Below are 15772 nucleotides of genomic sequence, written 5' to 3' on the forward strand. Positions count from 1 at the left end.
CACATGCGGCAGCCAGAGGAGAGGACCAGGAGGACCAGGACGCACACGGGGATGAGGAGTTCACCTTTGAAGAGGAAAACTATCAATCGCTGTTTGAACCATGTGGATTTGTTTTGAGGCTGCAGCCATCAGACATTTTTTTTTTTTTTTGCAAAACATGGCAAATAAAGCGACAATAAAGCGGAAAAATGGACAAAAAGGCGACACAATCAAGGTAAAAAAAAAAAAATCAGCCAAAATGTGACAAAACGTGCCAGAAAAGTAACAAAAAAACAACAACGAAAAAAATCGACAAATGTGTCAAAAAAAAAAAAAAAAAAACGACAAAAATGTGACATAAACGTGACATAAATGCGAAGCTACGGTCCAGGGGTGGACTGGCCGTATGTCCATTCTGGAAGAGCACAGAAGGGCCACTGGGTCTCGGGCCACCGGTCTGGCCTCTCACTTTACCCTTACCCTGGGCGTAACCAGGCTTTACCCAAATCTAAAAGCTGAAAAGAAAAGCATCCAAAAACAAAAATGTGCTGGAAAAGCAACAAAAAAGTGACAAAAACACAACAAAATGTGACGAAAACGTGACGACAAAGCAATGAAAAAAGCGATGAAAAAACAACAATAACATGAAAACCCCCCCCCGAAAAACAAGAGAAGAAAACACACCGAAAAAGTGACAAAAAATTGACGAAAACACGCCAAAAAGCCACAAAAAAGTAATGAAAAAGCAACAAAAACATGACACAAATGCAGCGACAACGTGACAAAAAGTTACCATCACTTTTCTAGATTTTAGCTTTCAAATGAGGCGTTACAGTTGCTCTCCGGTCAAGAAGCCTTTTGATTTGGGTAAAGCCGCACTGGAGAAAATGCTCTCGGGGGTAAGAGATTAACATATGTATTTGTGGAAGTGTCGCATTTACGCTCATTTGGGCCGGGCTGGCCAGAGTCCAGGGCTGTTTTTCAGTCCCAGTCTGCCCCTGAAGCTTTTACATTTGGGTAAAGCTGAACTGGAGAAAATGCGAAAAAAAAAAAAGACACCAGGCCTTCACCAACATCACCAGACGTTTATTTTGCCGTCGTGTCGCGTCGCCTACTGTACAGCATGAGCTCGCCCAATACGTGCTCTTATGTTGAAAAGATCACGCACGACGCAGCTTGGCGTGTGTCTGACGCAGGGTGTATTTGAGCGGCGGCAGCAGCGGCTCGCCTCTCAGTCTGTGCCCGCCACGGAGCGCAGCGTCTCGGGATTTTCCGCTTCCTTGTCCCTTTCCCTCCCCTTCTCGCCCCTGCTCGTTCTTTCTCCTTCGCCACGAGAGGCATGAGGCGGAAGGAGAAGAGGCTGCTGCAGGTCGCGGGGCTGCTCGTCGCCGCGCTGCTCTTCTTCCCGAATGTCGGACTATGGGCTTTGTACAGGGACCGAGTGTTGGACCACTCTCCGGAGAGCGTAGCGGAGGGAGCGGACGCGTTAAGCCCGATACAGGTGAGCGGACTCCCGTTTGGGCACCGTGTGGCATACCGCTGCGCGCGCTGGGGCCACACCAGTCAATCAATCGGTCTGTCCTGAAAATACGGACAAAACTTTCTCCAATGTAAAGAACAGGCTATACATCAGCAGTTACCGGGTTTTACTAGTGCTATAATAAAACATTGATACATCTGGTGAATACGCTATGCATTGCTCAGTAAAGTGTAGACAGTCATAAAACGATCAAAACTGGACTTTAAGTGTTAAGCTTACCGTAAAAGATGCCCAACTTGGGGTCTCCAACTAAAAAATAAATAAATAAAGCAGTGAGCAGGCTATAACAATGTTAAAGTGAGCGTGGCGCAGCTAAAATACATATCAAATATAGTATATGTTACGTGATGATGTTTTTTCCCCCTTGTTTTCCTATATTTTCATCGTTCGCTGTGGAAGTGTGGAAGTTCAGCACCAGGGACAGCTCCTCCGCTCTCGCGTTTCGTTTCGTCTCGTTTCTTCCGCGTTTCAGTGAGCAGAGGCCACTATGCATGCGGTGCGATTCGAGACCAATGTGCGCAACGCCGCGTTCTGTGACAGCACCACATCGTGTTACAACAGTTGACGTGTGATAAAAACGGGGATTCACAAGCGTGACGCCCATGAAGCGGAAACCATGAATCAGCAATCATCTTTTTTTTTTCAACCGATGTTGCCCCTGCGTTTTTCCCTGTGAATAGATATTAAAAGAAAATTTTCCCTGGAAAACCATTGAAAAGTCCCAGTCCTCTCCGCCTTGTAGGGTTTTAACATCATAGTTGGCATACCGGTAATAAAGGTTATAAATGTTTAGCGTCTTAAAAATGATTGAGAAATCATTTGGAAAGCTTTGGAAGTGTTTTAGTGTTTACAAATGCTTTGCGAATGATTGAAGCACTTACTGTAAAGCGCAACAATGTTTTTATCTAACAAAATGTGAGAGTTATATGCTGTTATTACTAAATCCGGATCTACAGTGTGTACCAAGACCGCGGACACTGTATACACTGTCCATTTACTTAGTATGTCGCTGATAACCCACTCCCTCCGTGTGTGCCGTGAGCCTGAGGATAAATGTGCTTATCTGCAGAGGGATCAAACAGTCCATATTTACAACCACTTTAAAGCAGGAGGTGATTTTGTGGTTGTTTCATATTAAGGTTGTTGTAATTGTTCTTATTTTGAAGTTCGTTTTGAAGCGTTGGATTACAGTCTAAGGAAGCACAGTAGAACACAACAAACCAAATAGACGCTCTGGAAGTTTTTTATTGACTAACTGGTCGAGGGAGCCAAAACATATGAAAGAAAAACCTATGAACTCTTTCCGTATGAAAGTTCTCTACGTCGTCTGAAAAGTCTTATTTTAAGGCTAATCAATTCAAAATCTTTGTCGAATTTCTAGCTCTTGGTTTTCCTTTTTGTTGGTCTTTAGGAAGGGCTGGTGAGTCGATGACCAAAATCCCAAACACAAAACGACAAAAAGGCAACAAAGATCGGAAGCAACATACTCCAAAAAACATTTTTTTTGGTTAAAGTTAAGCCAGAGGTTGGCAGGTGCAGACTGTCAGGTCCTAGTGGAGACGTTTAGCAGCCTCGCTTCCATTTGTGTCAGGTACCTGTGGCTATAATAGCAGCTAAGTGTTGAGGAAGTGACAGTGAAGCACTTTGAAAGGCTTGTCCAACGTGTAAAGTGCAGCACGTCCATTCAACATCACCTTCCCCAGTACCACATGGGTCATGTTAACGGTACCCAGCACATAGTGTAACTGTAACATTTAGCAAAAAAAAGGAAAAGAAAAGTTTGTTCTTAGATGCACAAAAAGTTACAGCCCGACGTTATTTCAAACGCACATACTGTAGCTTCGAGTGTCCTTATACGATCCGTAAAATCCTGCCCTGAATATATGAATCCCACTCTTAAGCGGCGGTTTGATCAGCTCAGTTCATTTTAATGGAAGGCGACAAATGGAACGAGAGCCTTAAATGCCTGTTTGAGTTGGACATGGTGCTGTTCCCTGTGGGCCACGGCTGCTGCCGCTGCTGCTGCGATGGCTTCTCTGAAAATAACCTCAGAATGCATGGAAAACAAAAATCCCATTTGGTTATAATTATTACAGTCAGTGAATTTTGGGTCATCCTTTTTAAAACAGACGTGGTTAAACATCAAATCGACAGTTGGCGGCGACTCGGGAAGACGAGGAATCTGAATGCCTGAAATGATTTTGGAAGTGTAATGGTTCAGACTGGGAGAGAATGGTTATGCAAAGTCACAGTTTGAGCGGTCAAAATAAGCAAATCACAAAGCCTGCAATCAGCATACGGTCATTTGAGGATTGGAGCACTAAATATCCTGTCTCTGTGGGGACTTATTATGTAATAGAGCAGCCAGCCCTGCAATTTTACCTCCACAAACAGGCTCTGAAAAAGGCGAGATTCTATAGTGGCTAGGGTCTACTGTTGATGCTCCTGGGCGTGTATAAAATGTGCATCGGGAACTCAATTATGATTATGAAAATAACCACGATGTGCATGTTTTCTGGCTTCCATAACACATGGCATTAAAGATAAGTCCTATAATCTGTCAATAACAGTCAGGTATGGCTTGCAGCGTCGACTAAAGCCTTGTATCAGGCGTTGGAGTGAATCAGCACCATAGACAGCGCACCATGTGTCTGCACTAGAGTGCGGATCGGGCTGATTTTTTCTGTCCGAGCCCGGCCCTCGTCCGACAGAGCAGTGATCAAATCCGAACCGAGCCCGACAGGCATTAAGATATTTGTGTCCGAGTCCGACCGAGCCCGACACATTTAAAATCACAATATTTCCATAAGCCTAATGACACAGTAGGATACGATATTGTTTGTGTGGAAAAAGTCAGATTTTATCCATCAAAAGGCATTCGGAACGTCAACACAGATGAGCGGAGCACGCACGGCCACACGCACGCACGCACGTATGCGGAGCAACAGTTTTACCTGTGCGGTCACTACACGTGTTTCGTTGTCACAGCAGTTCACAACTTCTTAAAAGCATTACTGCGTGCGCACTGCGCAGTGCATAAGCGGGTTTAAATGCTGCATCTTCTATTTATTTATTTATTTAGTTTTTTGACAAATGAACGCTTGCAATGCATGAAATGAAACAGACCCATTTTATTTTCATTTTTTATTATCGTGCTGATGTGTCCGAGTCCGACCCGAGCCCGAAAATAAGTTCTAAATATTTGTCCGAGTCCGACCGAGCCCGTCGGGTTCCGACGGGTCCCGTCGGACGTCGGACGGGTTGCAGCACTCTAGTCTGCACAACATTCCTGGAAGCAAAAGAATAGCCAGAAAAGATAGAGAGAAACTGCAAATACTTTTTTTTTTTATCAGACTTGTTCCTTGTACAGTTATGCAACATTTTGAAGGCTTTACAGTTTTGAGAAGTTACTTTTCTCGGCTGGATATGACTATTCTGTAACACTTTATAATAATTACACCTTATTTAGCCTGTGATGAATTCACATTTAATTCATCAGGGACAATTCATTAGTTAAGTGTGACACTTAACCACTACTTAACTACAGTTAATGCCTGACTCATGATGAAAGGTTCTTCACATACTTGATGTATTCATTGATAAGTAGTTATTAAATATTAGCCACACTTAATTAATGAATTGTTCATGTAATTAAGTGTTAACTAATCATTTATTAAGGCTAAATAAGGTGTAGTTATTATAACTTGTTATAACTATTCTTTTTCATTCTTCTTTAAATATAAGGCTTGAAGGGACTATACACAGTTTAAAAATGTTTAATTATGTATTTTCCTCCCGCTACATGTTCCACCCATGTGCTAATGTGTAGAATGAGCTCAGGCCTATTCACCACAACTGCCTCTAAAATCCTGCACTGTCACTCAAAAAGTTTTGTGTTCATTGTGGGATATTGTAAGTTCAAGTACTTCCCGAACAAAGCTTTACTGCCATTTTTGAGCTTTAGAGTCAGATTCTGCGGCGTGATTTCAATAATATTGTTCACATTTTGATCTAAGCCTAGTCTCAAGTACATGCTTAAAAACATTCTAGAACTTTGTTGATTATCTTTTCTCTTGAGATTTGATGGGAAAAAGATCAACTTTGAACGTGCAATACCTGGATATCCATCTTGAGCTGAAGTCCTAATCATGACGGAGTCAGAATTTAGTTTTTCTGTCCTTTTTTAGTCTTGAGATAAATTATACTTGGTCAAGATTTGCTACAACCCTGGCAACCCTTCAAGATTTGCTATCAATCTATCAGTCACTAGTTTCATTATGTCCAAGTGAAATCATTTTCTAAGGCTGCATAATATAGCGCAAAAAAAAATCGTATCACGATATTAGGTATCGACACATTTTTTTGCAAACTCAGCCAAAAACAAACAAAGAACAGAAAACAAAAAAATGTGTAGCAGTTCAGTTTTACTTTTTCCTAATTTACCCTTGTTTTGAATATCGCAGTAAAATCGTTATCGCAATAGTGCACCCTACGCCGTCACCAGTTACTTCAATATCGTACTTTATTCCTTGGTTTAGATCTAGATTTGTCGGAGCCCCCGTCACAAGTGCATTCTGTTTGTCAGCCCTCACATTGTCTTTGGTCACTGCGGGCGGATGTCACCTATAATGCTGTTGTACCTTTTGATATGCATGAGCCCGCGCTATGCTCGACACGCGCCGCCTGTATGAACACATTGGAGTCAGTAGCAATTCTCTTTATGCCCCTCCTGAATGACAAGCGTGAGCGAACTGGTCCCAAACAACACACACACACACACACACACACACACACACACACACGCTCATATACTTTCTATCCTCTTTGTTATGTGCGGGTTGCCATGTCCACGCTTCAGTAACCAGTCTGCACACACACACACACACCCCGGCAACATGTTTATCTCGTCTGACTGACAGCTCCATGTAGTCAGGCCTCTAACAAGAGAAACGCCAAAAAAGCCCCCCCCCCCCAAACCCCTGACTCCACCGTAGCGCGCCGCGATATTGGTTTGAAGAGCCTACACCCACAATGCACCTCTCTCTCTCTCTCTCTCTCTTTGTGGAGACATTGATTGGCTCCGTTTCAGCGCGCACGGATCGATGGCCAAGTTGAAAAGAGGAAAGAAGGAGAGACTGATTGCAGAAGGACACAGCACAATGGGGCGGCGGTCGGCTCCCATTGTGGACGCCGCACACTCGCGACAACAACATGGGCGGAATAAAGGACACACGAGCTGTAAATGCGTAGTGGGTGGACAGAGTATGACATGGGAAAAAGAAAAAAAAACCCACACTCAGTCAGGTTCAAAGCAGGAAAAAGTCATCGGTTTAAGATACAAAATGATTGGCTTGAGTGAAGCGTGGAGGTGTGACCGTCGTCTTTGTGATAGCGCTGACTCTCTGGAAAATCTAAAAAAAAGTCCATCATTGATCATTGAGTTTGATTGATTTACAGCCTCGTGTTTTATAATTCGTTTGTTTATCTTTGGTCCCAAAGGAGCTAGCCTGTACCATACTCTGTTATTTAGTTACTTCACAGTCAGTGTTGGGGAGCTCCCTCTGTGGCACAGATGCCCCGGGGCAGTCTGACGGCTGCCGCACTAGGCATCATAACTGCATTCAGATGTGAAGTACCTTGCCCAAGGCCACAACAGCGGAATATCATATAAATATAGTAGAGATGAGACCGTAGCCTGCTGCTGTCCCAAAGTCTCTTTGGACTTACGCAAGTAGGGTATATATTTTTTTTATTATTATTATTTTTATTGTTGCTTCATGAACATTACCTATGTGTGTAAACAGCAAGGTTATTAATATAGTTTTATAGTTAGCACATGTAATGTTGACTGACTCACACAGAAAGAAAAAGACAAACCTGTTCATGATGTAAAAGTTGATTTTGTTTACATATTTGTTCTGGACCGTGAACCCCCTACCGCCTATTCAGTCACAAAGTCGACAAAGCCCCATGTTTTGGGAGGCCAGACCTGGTGGATTTTGATCTGTCATTACTCTGGTTACATAGACATTTGAGGGCCGATCTTGTGTTTAACTTGTTGTGCTTAGTAGGGGCGAAAGCTGCCTCAGGTCTTACACGTAGCTGCTGTTTCTATATTAAGCATGACAGTACTTAAGGCCCGATGTAACTTTCTGAGTGACAGTGCAGGATTTCTGCGGCAGTTGTGGGGAATAGGTCTGGGCTCATTCTACACATAAGAACGTTACTGGAGCAAGTAGGGGGTAGAAAATACATTTTAACATTTTTAAACTCTGTCTAGTCCCTGCAAGGGAGAACACAAGGCTGCACTGGCTCCCGATCCGTTTTCGGATTGATTTCAAAATATTAATGTTTGTTTTTAAAGCCCTTCATGGTCTCGCTCCGTTATATCTAACTGAGTTGGTGACCGTACATCACCCCAGCAGAGCTCTCCGGTCTGTCGACCAAATGGTTCTGGACGTGCCCAGGTCCCAGTACAAACAGTGGAGCGATCGTTCTTTCAGGGTTGTAGCGCCAAAACTGTTCTCACAGAACTGTCCCTCTTTAAGTCTAGATTGAAGACACATCTTTTCAAACTAGCTTTTAAGACTTAGATCGCACTTATTTGATTGATTGATTTTTTTAATATTGTTTTATCTGTCTGTGAAGCACTTTGGTCTTCCTTGTGTTGTTGTAAGGTGCTATATAAATGAACTTTGATTGATTGATTGATTGATTGATTGCATGATGTAAACGAGGAAGTGAATGTGTGCCATAAGAGAGCGCTCTCATGGAGCTCTCAGTGCTGCTTGTAATAAACCACGTTTCAGTCGACCTCCTCTCTTTTTATAAGCGATGCCCTCTCACAACTGGCGCAGACACAGAGCGCAACAGCTGCGCCCATGGAAGATAACCATCCCGTTTGGAGCAGGGCTGTCCTTGTGCCAGGCGGAAGATCTGGCCCTTAGTGTTCCTCCTCCTCCGCTGGCTGCTCTGCCTTGTGACGACGACACGAGAGGCCACCATTGCTGTAGTACCTCCATATAGCCGCTAGTCTCCCATTGGAAAGCATTGCATTGCCTAATTTTTGGGAACTTGATACAGCTAGATATTCCTCCTGTGATAATGCTGGGTTAGCTACAATAAAAGGCACCAGGCTGGTTTTCGTAAGAAACATTTTAGAAATCTCGCACTAATGAGGGCCGGACTGTTAGCATTGGAGCTGCACGAACCACACATCACACGAGGGCGGAGTCTACAGTGAAGATCCCGCCCTTATGCCCTTTTTAGGAACATGCTTCGTCAGAGCTGGGGAGGAGGAGTCTGTAAATCTGCCATGATTTCCCCCTCGAGCGTGGTCATTGTGGTAAACGGGGAGGAGTGAGGAGAAGCTGTCTATTTATATATACAGTCTATGACCTGTATATACTTAAATCTCGCTATAATTTTCAGATAAATATAACATTCATGTGAAAAGTAATTCTACCTTTACTACTACTCCCAGCACATGTAATTTTTCAATCAGTTTCCCGTTGACCTAGCAACGATTCTATAGATACAGACGGCATCTCTGGAATCGCCCATATATATGGTCCTGATCGAAAATAGTTAAGGGGGAAAACAATTTGGAGAAAAATCTAAACTTTCTTTAATTATTCAAAAACTACTTTACCAATGCTAAGTTTTCTACTAAATAAAGATACAAAGACACGGGGTGGAGCAAAGCGGTTCAGCAGCCCATAAATACATAAACAACGGAGAATGCTAACCTGATGCTACATGTTAGCATCGGGCTAATGCTAACGGTTAGCTAGCGCTAGCTACGACTGCCGTTTTTTCACTTCTACTGAACAATCTGCTGTGAGAAAATATCCATATGGGCCCGATTTAGACTTGGCTTTACTGATGTGTGATAAATAAGTTTATATTCCACCAGAAAATGGCTAAAATGAGCGGAAAATTGTGTTTCTCTAAAGATTCTATTTTCCCCTTGGTGAAGCCACACCCCCTTCTATGACCACACCCCCTTCTATGACGTCTGGATCTATAGTTGGTGCTCTCTGCTCCCCCTTGGGCACAACAGAACTGGGAAACACAGGTTGCCATCATGTATGTAAGGCCCTTTTAAAACAGTGAGTGTAACTATCAGATTAAAATAAAACAAAAATTGCACCTGGACTGTATTATTTTTCTCTTTGTAGTGGAGTAAACACTACACATGTTATGCACAGACACTCAAAACCTCTAAGTTCTGGACTAAAATAGAGTTACCGAGGCGTCTCTTTTAAAATATGGGCTCAGAACACAAGTATAAAAAGTAAGTTCGAGTGAAAAATGCTTGCGAGTATTGTAAGTTTCTGTTCCCCGTCTGTGAGTCTGAGCCCCGGGGAGCTGCGGGCCGTTGAGAGCAGTGCGTTTGTCCCTGTCTCTCATTGATGTGGACTTTGATTCGGCCCCGACAGTGCGCCTCACAGCAGCTCCTCGCGCACACAGCGGGGGCGAGAGAGAGTCTCGCGCCAAAGCCAAACTCTCGGTCAGATCCCGGTAATGAGTCCATCTGGGGCGCGGGGTCTGTCTTTGGGGAGGGTCCGCTCATAGATGTCCTGTCGGCTTCACTTCGACGGGCGGCGGACTCACACACAAGAGGCTGAATTAGGCTCCGAAACGAGAGAGACCAGACTGCAGTCATGCTCGATAAAGTCGACTGGTGGGTCTGGAGACAGCTTCTGGGAGGATGGCAAATACGAAACCAAAGTAGAATGTTTGCTACAATACAGGTTATTTATACCTGTAGCTTCAAATGTAGATAATCTTTCTATGCATCTATAAAAGCTATCAATCTATCAGTCAATTTGTCTGTGAAAATTGTAAGATAAAGTATTTGTTAGCATTTTTTTGAAGGTGCTACTTAGTTATAACACCTGAGATTCCACAGCAACAGGGTTGGGGACACTCAAAGTATGTTTTTGTCTCGTAGATGACAGGCGTGCAGGAATTATTCTCTCCCAAATACACAATGCGTTGTACACAGCCTTTACAACTGTTGTTTAGGGGCAACAGTGGCAGAGGAAGACGAGTTATCGGTATCACTTTATCATAACTGCACCTTATTCAGCCTTAAAGAAGGGGTATTATGCTTTTTGATTGACTGCGGAATTCTTCCGCAGTCAACCATTGGTTTTCATGTTCTTTAATATTATTATTAATCTATGTTTTTCCCGTTTTTCTGCAGCTTTCACAGCTTTCACAGTTTCAGCAATTTCAGCAAGTTATACATTTAAACGTTCAGCATGTTGGAGAGAATTGTGCTATTACTTTTGGGAATTCAGCGATTTCCGGTTTTTCCGCAATCGGGCCGGAATTCGGCCGATTTTTCCCATTAATTATAATGGGGCTCCCTCAAATTCACAGATTCTGCAGTTTTTTCCGCAGTTTCAGCAATTTCTGCAGTTTGTGCTTGTTCAGCTTCCGCAGCTTGTCAGTTTTCAGAAAAATTCCGCCTTCTGCAGTTTTCCAGTTTTTTTCTACGGGATCGGGAATTCTGCCATTGATTTGTATGGGGAATTCTGCCCATTCATTTCAATGGGACTTCAGGTCTTTCAGCCATTTCTGCAGTTTCAAATACTTCTGCAGTTCAAATACTTCTGCAGTTCAAATACTTCTGCAGTTCAAATACTTCTGCAGTTTCAAATACTTCTGCAGTTTCAAATACTTCTGCAGTTCAAAATACTTCTGCAGTTCAAATACTTCTGCAGTTCAAATACTTCTGCAGTTTCAAATACTTCTGCAGTTCAAATACTTCTGCCGTTAGAATACTTCTGCAGTTCAAATACTTCTGCCGTTAGAATACTTCTGCAGTTCAAATACTTCTGCAGTTCAAATACTTCTGCCGTTAGAATACTTCTGCAGTTCAAATACTTCTGCAGTTAGAATACTTCTGCAGTTCAAATACTTCTGCCGTTCAAATACTTCTGCAGTTCAAATACTTCTGCAGTTCAAATACTTCTGCAGTTCAAATACTTCTGCAGTTCAAATACTTCTGCAGTTTCAAATACTTCTGCAGTTTCAAATACTTCTGCAGTTTCAAATACTTCTGCAGTTCAAATACTTCTGCAGTTTCAAATACTTCTGCAGTTTCAAATACTTCTGCAGTTTCAAATACTTCTGCTGTTTCAAATACTTCTGCAGTTCAAATACTTCTGCAGTTTCAAATACTTCTGCAGTTTCAAATACTTCTGCAGTTTCAAATACTTCTGCAGTTCAAATACTTCTGCAGTTTCAAATACTTCCGCAGTTTCAAATACTTCCGCAGTTTCAAATACCTCCGCAGTTTCAAATACTTCCGCAGTTTCAAATACTTCCGCAGTTTCAAATACTTCTGCAGTTTCAAATACCTCCGCAGTTTCAAATACTTCTGCAGTTTCAAATACTTCTGCAGTTCAAATACTTCTGCAGTTTCAAATACTTCCGCACTTCTGCAGTTTAAAGGATTGGAACAAAGACCCAGACCAAGACCCAGACTAAGATCCGAACCAAGACCAAGACTGGAGCCAAAAGCCAGACCCAGACCAAGACCCGAACCAAGACCCAGACCAAGATTCAAACCAAGACCCGGACCAAGACCCGGACCAAGACCCGGACCAAGACCCGAACCAAAACCCAGACTAAGATCCGAACCAAGACCAAGACTGGAGCCAAAAGCCAGACCCAGACCAAGACCCGAACCAAAACCCAGACCAAGATTCAAACCAAGACCCAAACCAAGACCCAGACATAGATCCGACCCAAGACCTGGACTAAGACCAAGTCCAGACCAGGTTGCCATAGTTACCGGAATTAAAACCATAACCAGGTAAACTGCAGAAACCAGGCCAAGTCCAGACCAAGTTACCATAGTTACCGGAATAAAAACCACAACCAGGTAAACTGCAGAAACCAGGCCAAGTCCAGACTAAACAACCAGTTACCGGAATTAAAAACACACCCAGGCAAACCACAGAAACGGGCCAAGTCCAGACCAGGTTGCCCTATTTACCAGAACCAGATAATTTCAGCGGTGTGGGGAATTTCAACAGGTTCAAGGACAATTTAAATTTCAGATCTTTCAAGGATTTCAACTGTTTCAATAATTTAACCAGTTCAAATGATTTCTAGAGTTTCAAGGATTTCAGGAATTTCAAGGATTTAAGGAGTATCAAGGTGTCAGAAATTCCAATGATTTTAGAACTTTTAGGACAAATGTTTGTGGTGTTTCAAGGTTTCAGGAGTTTGAAGGATTTTAAGAATTTCAACGTTTCGGGTGTTTCAAGGTTTCAGGACTTTCAACAATTTTAACAGTTTCACGGTTTCGGGTGTTTCAAGGTTTCAGGAGTTTTCAAGGATTTTTCACCTAACTTTTGCAGCAACACTATTCCGCAGTCAATCGCAATTGCGCAGCAATTGCAAAATTTTCTAGTTTTATATATGTTTTTTTATTTATTTTTTTGGTCACATGGCACCAGTCTATATCACACTACAATGATGACCAAACCTTCTGTTGGTCTGTAAATGCAGTAAATTAGAATAACTGCCTTGTCTAAAATTGCTCTTTCAAAATGGCTGTAGTGAATGTCTTGAAATAGGCCTCTGTCTCTTTAAGAACCTCTGACCCTTTCAGACACGCCCCCTCCACACGCTGTCTGTGGCATCAGTGGGGAGGGGGTTCTGCTGAGGAGCAGTGGTTGGTTACTCGGCTGGTGACGAAAGCTCAGAGGCGTCTCCGGGAGGTGGGGGCGTTCCTAGGAGGACTCAGGCAAACCTATCCCTAAAATGGCCGCCATCAGAGTTTTTAAAGATTACTCGAAAATACGTGAATGTGCCAAGGCAACACTTCAGGCATGTTTTTAATGAGGGAGTGACATAATAACATGATGTAAAGCTTGAAAAAGTCGATTTTGCATAATTAATAAATGATGAATTAACACTTAATTCATCAGGAACAGTTCATTAGTTAAGTGCGACTAACACTAATAACTACGTAACTACTACAGTTCATGCCTAAATCTTCAGGTATAGTTCTTCACATACTTCACTAGGGATGAATACCAAAACCCGGTACCGAAACCCGGAATCCACCTGGACCGACAAGCTCCAGCCTTCAACGGTCTTCTTAACCGAGCCGCTGTGTTGCTGTGAGAAAAAAAAAAGCGAAATGTAACAACCTTGTAGACGAGCCACACACCCTTTTCTTCGTTCACAAATACCCAAACTAAAGAGTTTCGGGTGGGGTCTAATTTTCCGCATATGGCGGCGTGAATGCAGTCACACTGGCTGTGGCTCTAGTTCATTATTATTTTATTTTGAAGTTTTCAATTGAGCTCAGTCCCCACAAATCTAACCAACACCCTGTGATCCTTCATTTACTAGATCATTTTAAAAAATAGCAATTGTACATTTTGGTCGATAGACTATTTGTATTTTACCTCCCAAGTGTATTCGGACGGTACGGTAGCGCAGCGTTTGGTGCTCTCGCTTATCAGCTAGAAGTATATATACTATATAGTGTAAGCTATAACTATAGGGCTAGGATAGTGCTGGGACTTAAAGGATCTTCCCAGGCGTGGAAGTTGTTGAGGGGTGATTTGGTTAAAGAAAAAAAGGAACGTTAGCTGATGGGACACACCTGGAGATCAGCTGGTGCTCATCTGTGTGGAGACAAAGAGCAATGAAAGACTTTTAAAGGAGACACTTTTAATCATGACGTTTCCTCATCAAAAACCTAGAGTAGTATTTTGCTTCATTCACATAGTTTTGCATAATCCTGTTCACTTTGGTCGTTTGTTATTCTACTGCTGAAGCTTTTCAATGTGTATTTACTGGACTTTTTTGTGTTATAGAAGGAACCTGGTTGTCAAACTGCGTTCTTCACTGTGCCATGAAATAGTCAGTATGCCCTATAGGTTGAAAATGGTGCCTTGCCTTCATTTCCGCTGCCACCAAGAAGTAGACAAGACCCGTACAAAGCAGACTATAGAGCATTAGCACGTATGTAATTTATACATTTGCTGCTGATTGGATCAAGCGTGCCTTGTTTTAGCCAATCACAGCCAAGATTCAAAACAGTAGCTAAAAAAAACCCAATGCACTAGAGCAGTTTTTAAAAATGCCACTGAAGTTTTTCTGGCCTTGCGATATGAATCACTAATGATGAAACCGCTTGTTGTTTTTTCGGCAAATGTGAATACAGTCTGAGCAAACTGCGATGATATTGATGCATTAAAAAGTTACCGTTTGAAATAAATATTTGTGTATATGTTGGTGCGGCCACATTTATTCCCCATAAGACTGCCCTATATTTCCTGCACTTTATAATAAATGCATAGAGGCGCGTTAATGGCGCCGGGCTGCGGCAGCGTCAAAGATTATTTATGCAGCTCCTTGTAAAGACACCTCAGAGGAAAAAACAGTAAAGCCGCTCACAGTTTGAGTCAAGTCTCAAGAGACGCGCAAGTTAATGCCGTAAACAGCGGCGCGACGTGATTTATGGAGACTACAGATCCGCTTGTTCGTACACAGCAAAGATTTAATGGAGTTTAAACATTTCTTTATCAACACGCGGGCTTCTCTGGGGAGATGTTGTCATTGCAGCAGCGCAAAATGTAAGAAGAGTCCAAAGCAATGGGAAAATTCCCCTGAAATCAGAGGGTTTAAGTTATATTATAAGGCAGGGTATAATTTATGGTGTTATCGCGTTCACGCACATTCATTCATATTCCCACATGAACATGATATAAGGCTCTGTCAGTCAAGTTTCCCCCCATGAACATTTTAGTCATAGTTTTATTCTCATTAAAGTGATAGTCTGGAAGTCTAAATGTTTTACAGATTTTATAAAATGTGCAAAATCGAAAACCTGATCTTGCATTTTGATGTAAAGTAGAGTAATAATATATGTTCGTTAATTTTGTAAAGTCTCTCCTTCTCGGATCTCAGAGACTCATCAGAGTCTAGTCTCCTCCCGCGTCGACCAATGAGACGAGCTTGTCCTGTGAACCAGCCAGTCAGGCCCAGTCAGGAGGGGGAGGAGCTTGATCTTGACCTCATTTTGCAAACTGAGAAGGGCTTTTGGTAAAATAGGGAGACACATTTGATTTCACTCTCTCCCTCCTCACTTTGCAAACTTACAGACTATCACTTTAAAGTGATAGTATATTACTTACGTTATTTGACATAACGTAAGTAATATGAATTAATTGTTTTGTAAAGTCCCTCCCTTTGTCGATCTAAGACACTAAT

General features: G+C 42.4%; 1 protein-coding gene across 1 annotated transcript in view; it reads left to right on the forward strand.

The window, feature by feature from the left end:
* Positions 1-1218: 1218 nt before the first annotated feature.
* Positions 1219-15772, forward strand: part of LOC306970117 (polypeptide N-acetylgalactosaminyltransferase 10-like) — a 72610-nt gene continuing 58056 nt past the window's right edge. Inside the window, exon 1 of the mRNA XM_079565977.1 lies at positions 1219-1480. Coding sequence (XP_079422103.1) covers positions 1319-1480 — 162 coding nt within the window. The 5' untranslated portion in view covers positions 1219-1318. The remainder of the gene's footprint in view (positions 1481-15772) is intronic.

Source organism: Gobius niger (assembly GCF_951799975.1).
Source record: "Gobius niger genome assembly, chromosome: 11".
NCBI classification, from domain to species: Eukaryota; Metazoa; Chordata; class Actinopteri; order Gobiiformes; family Gobiidae; genus Gobius; species Gobius niger.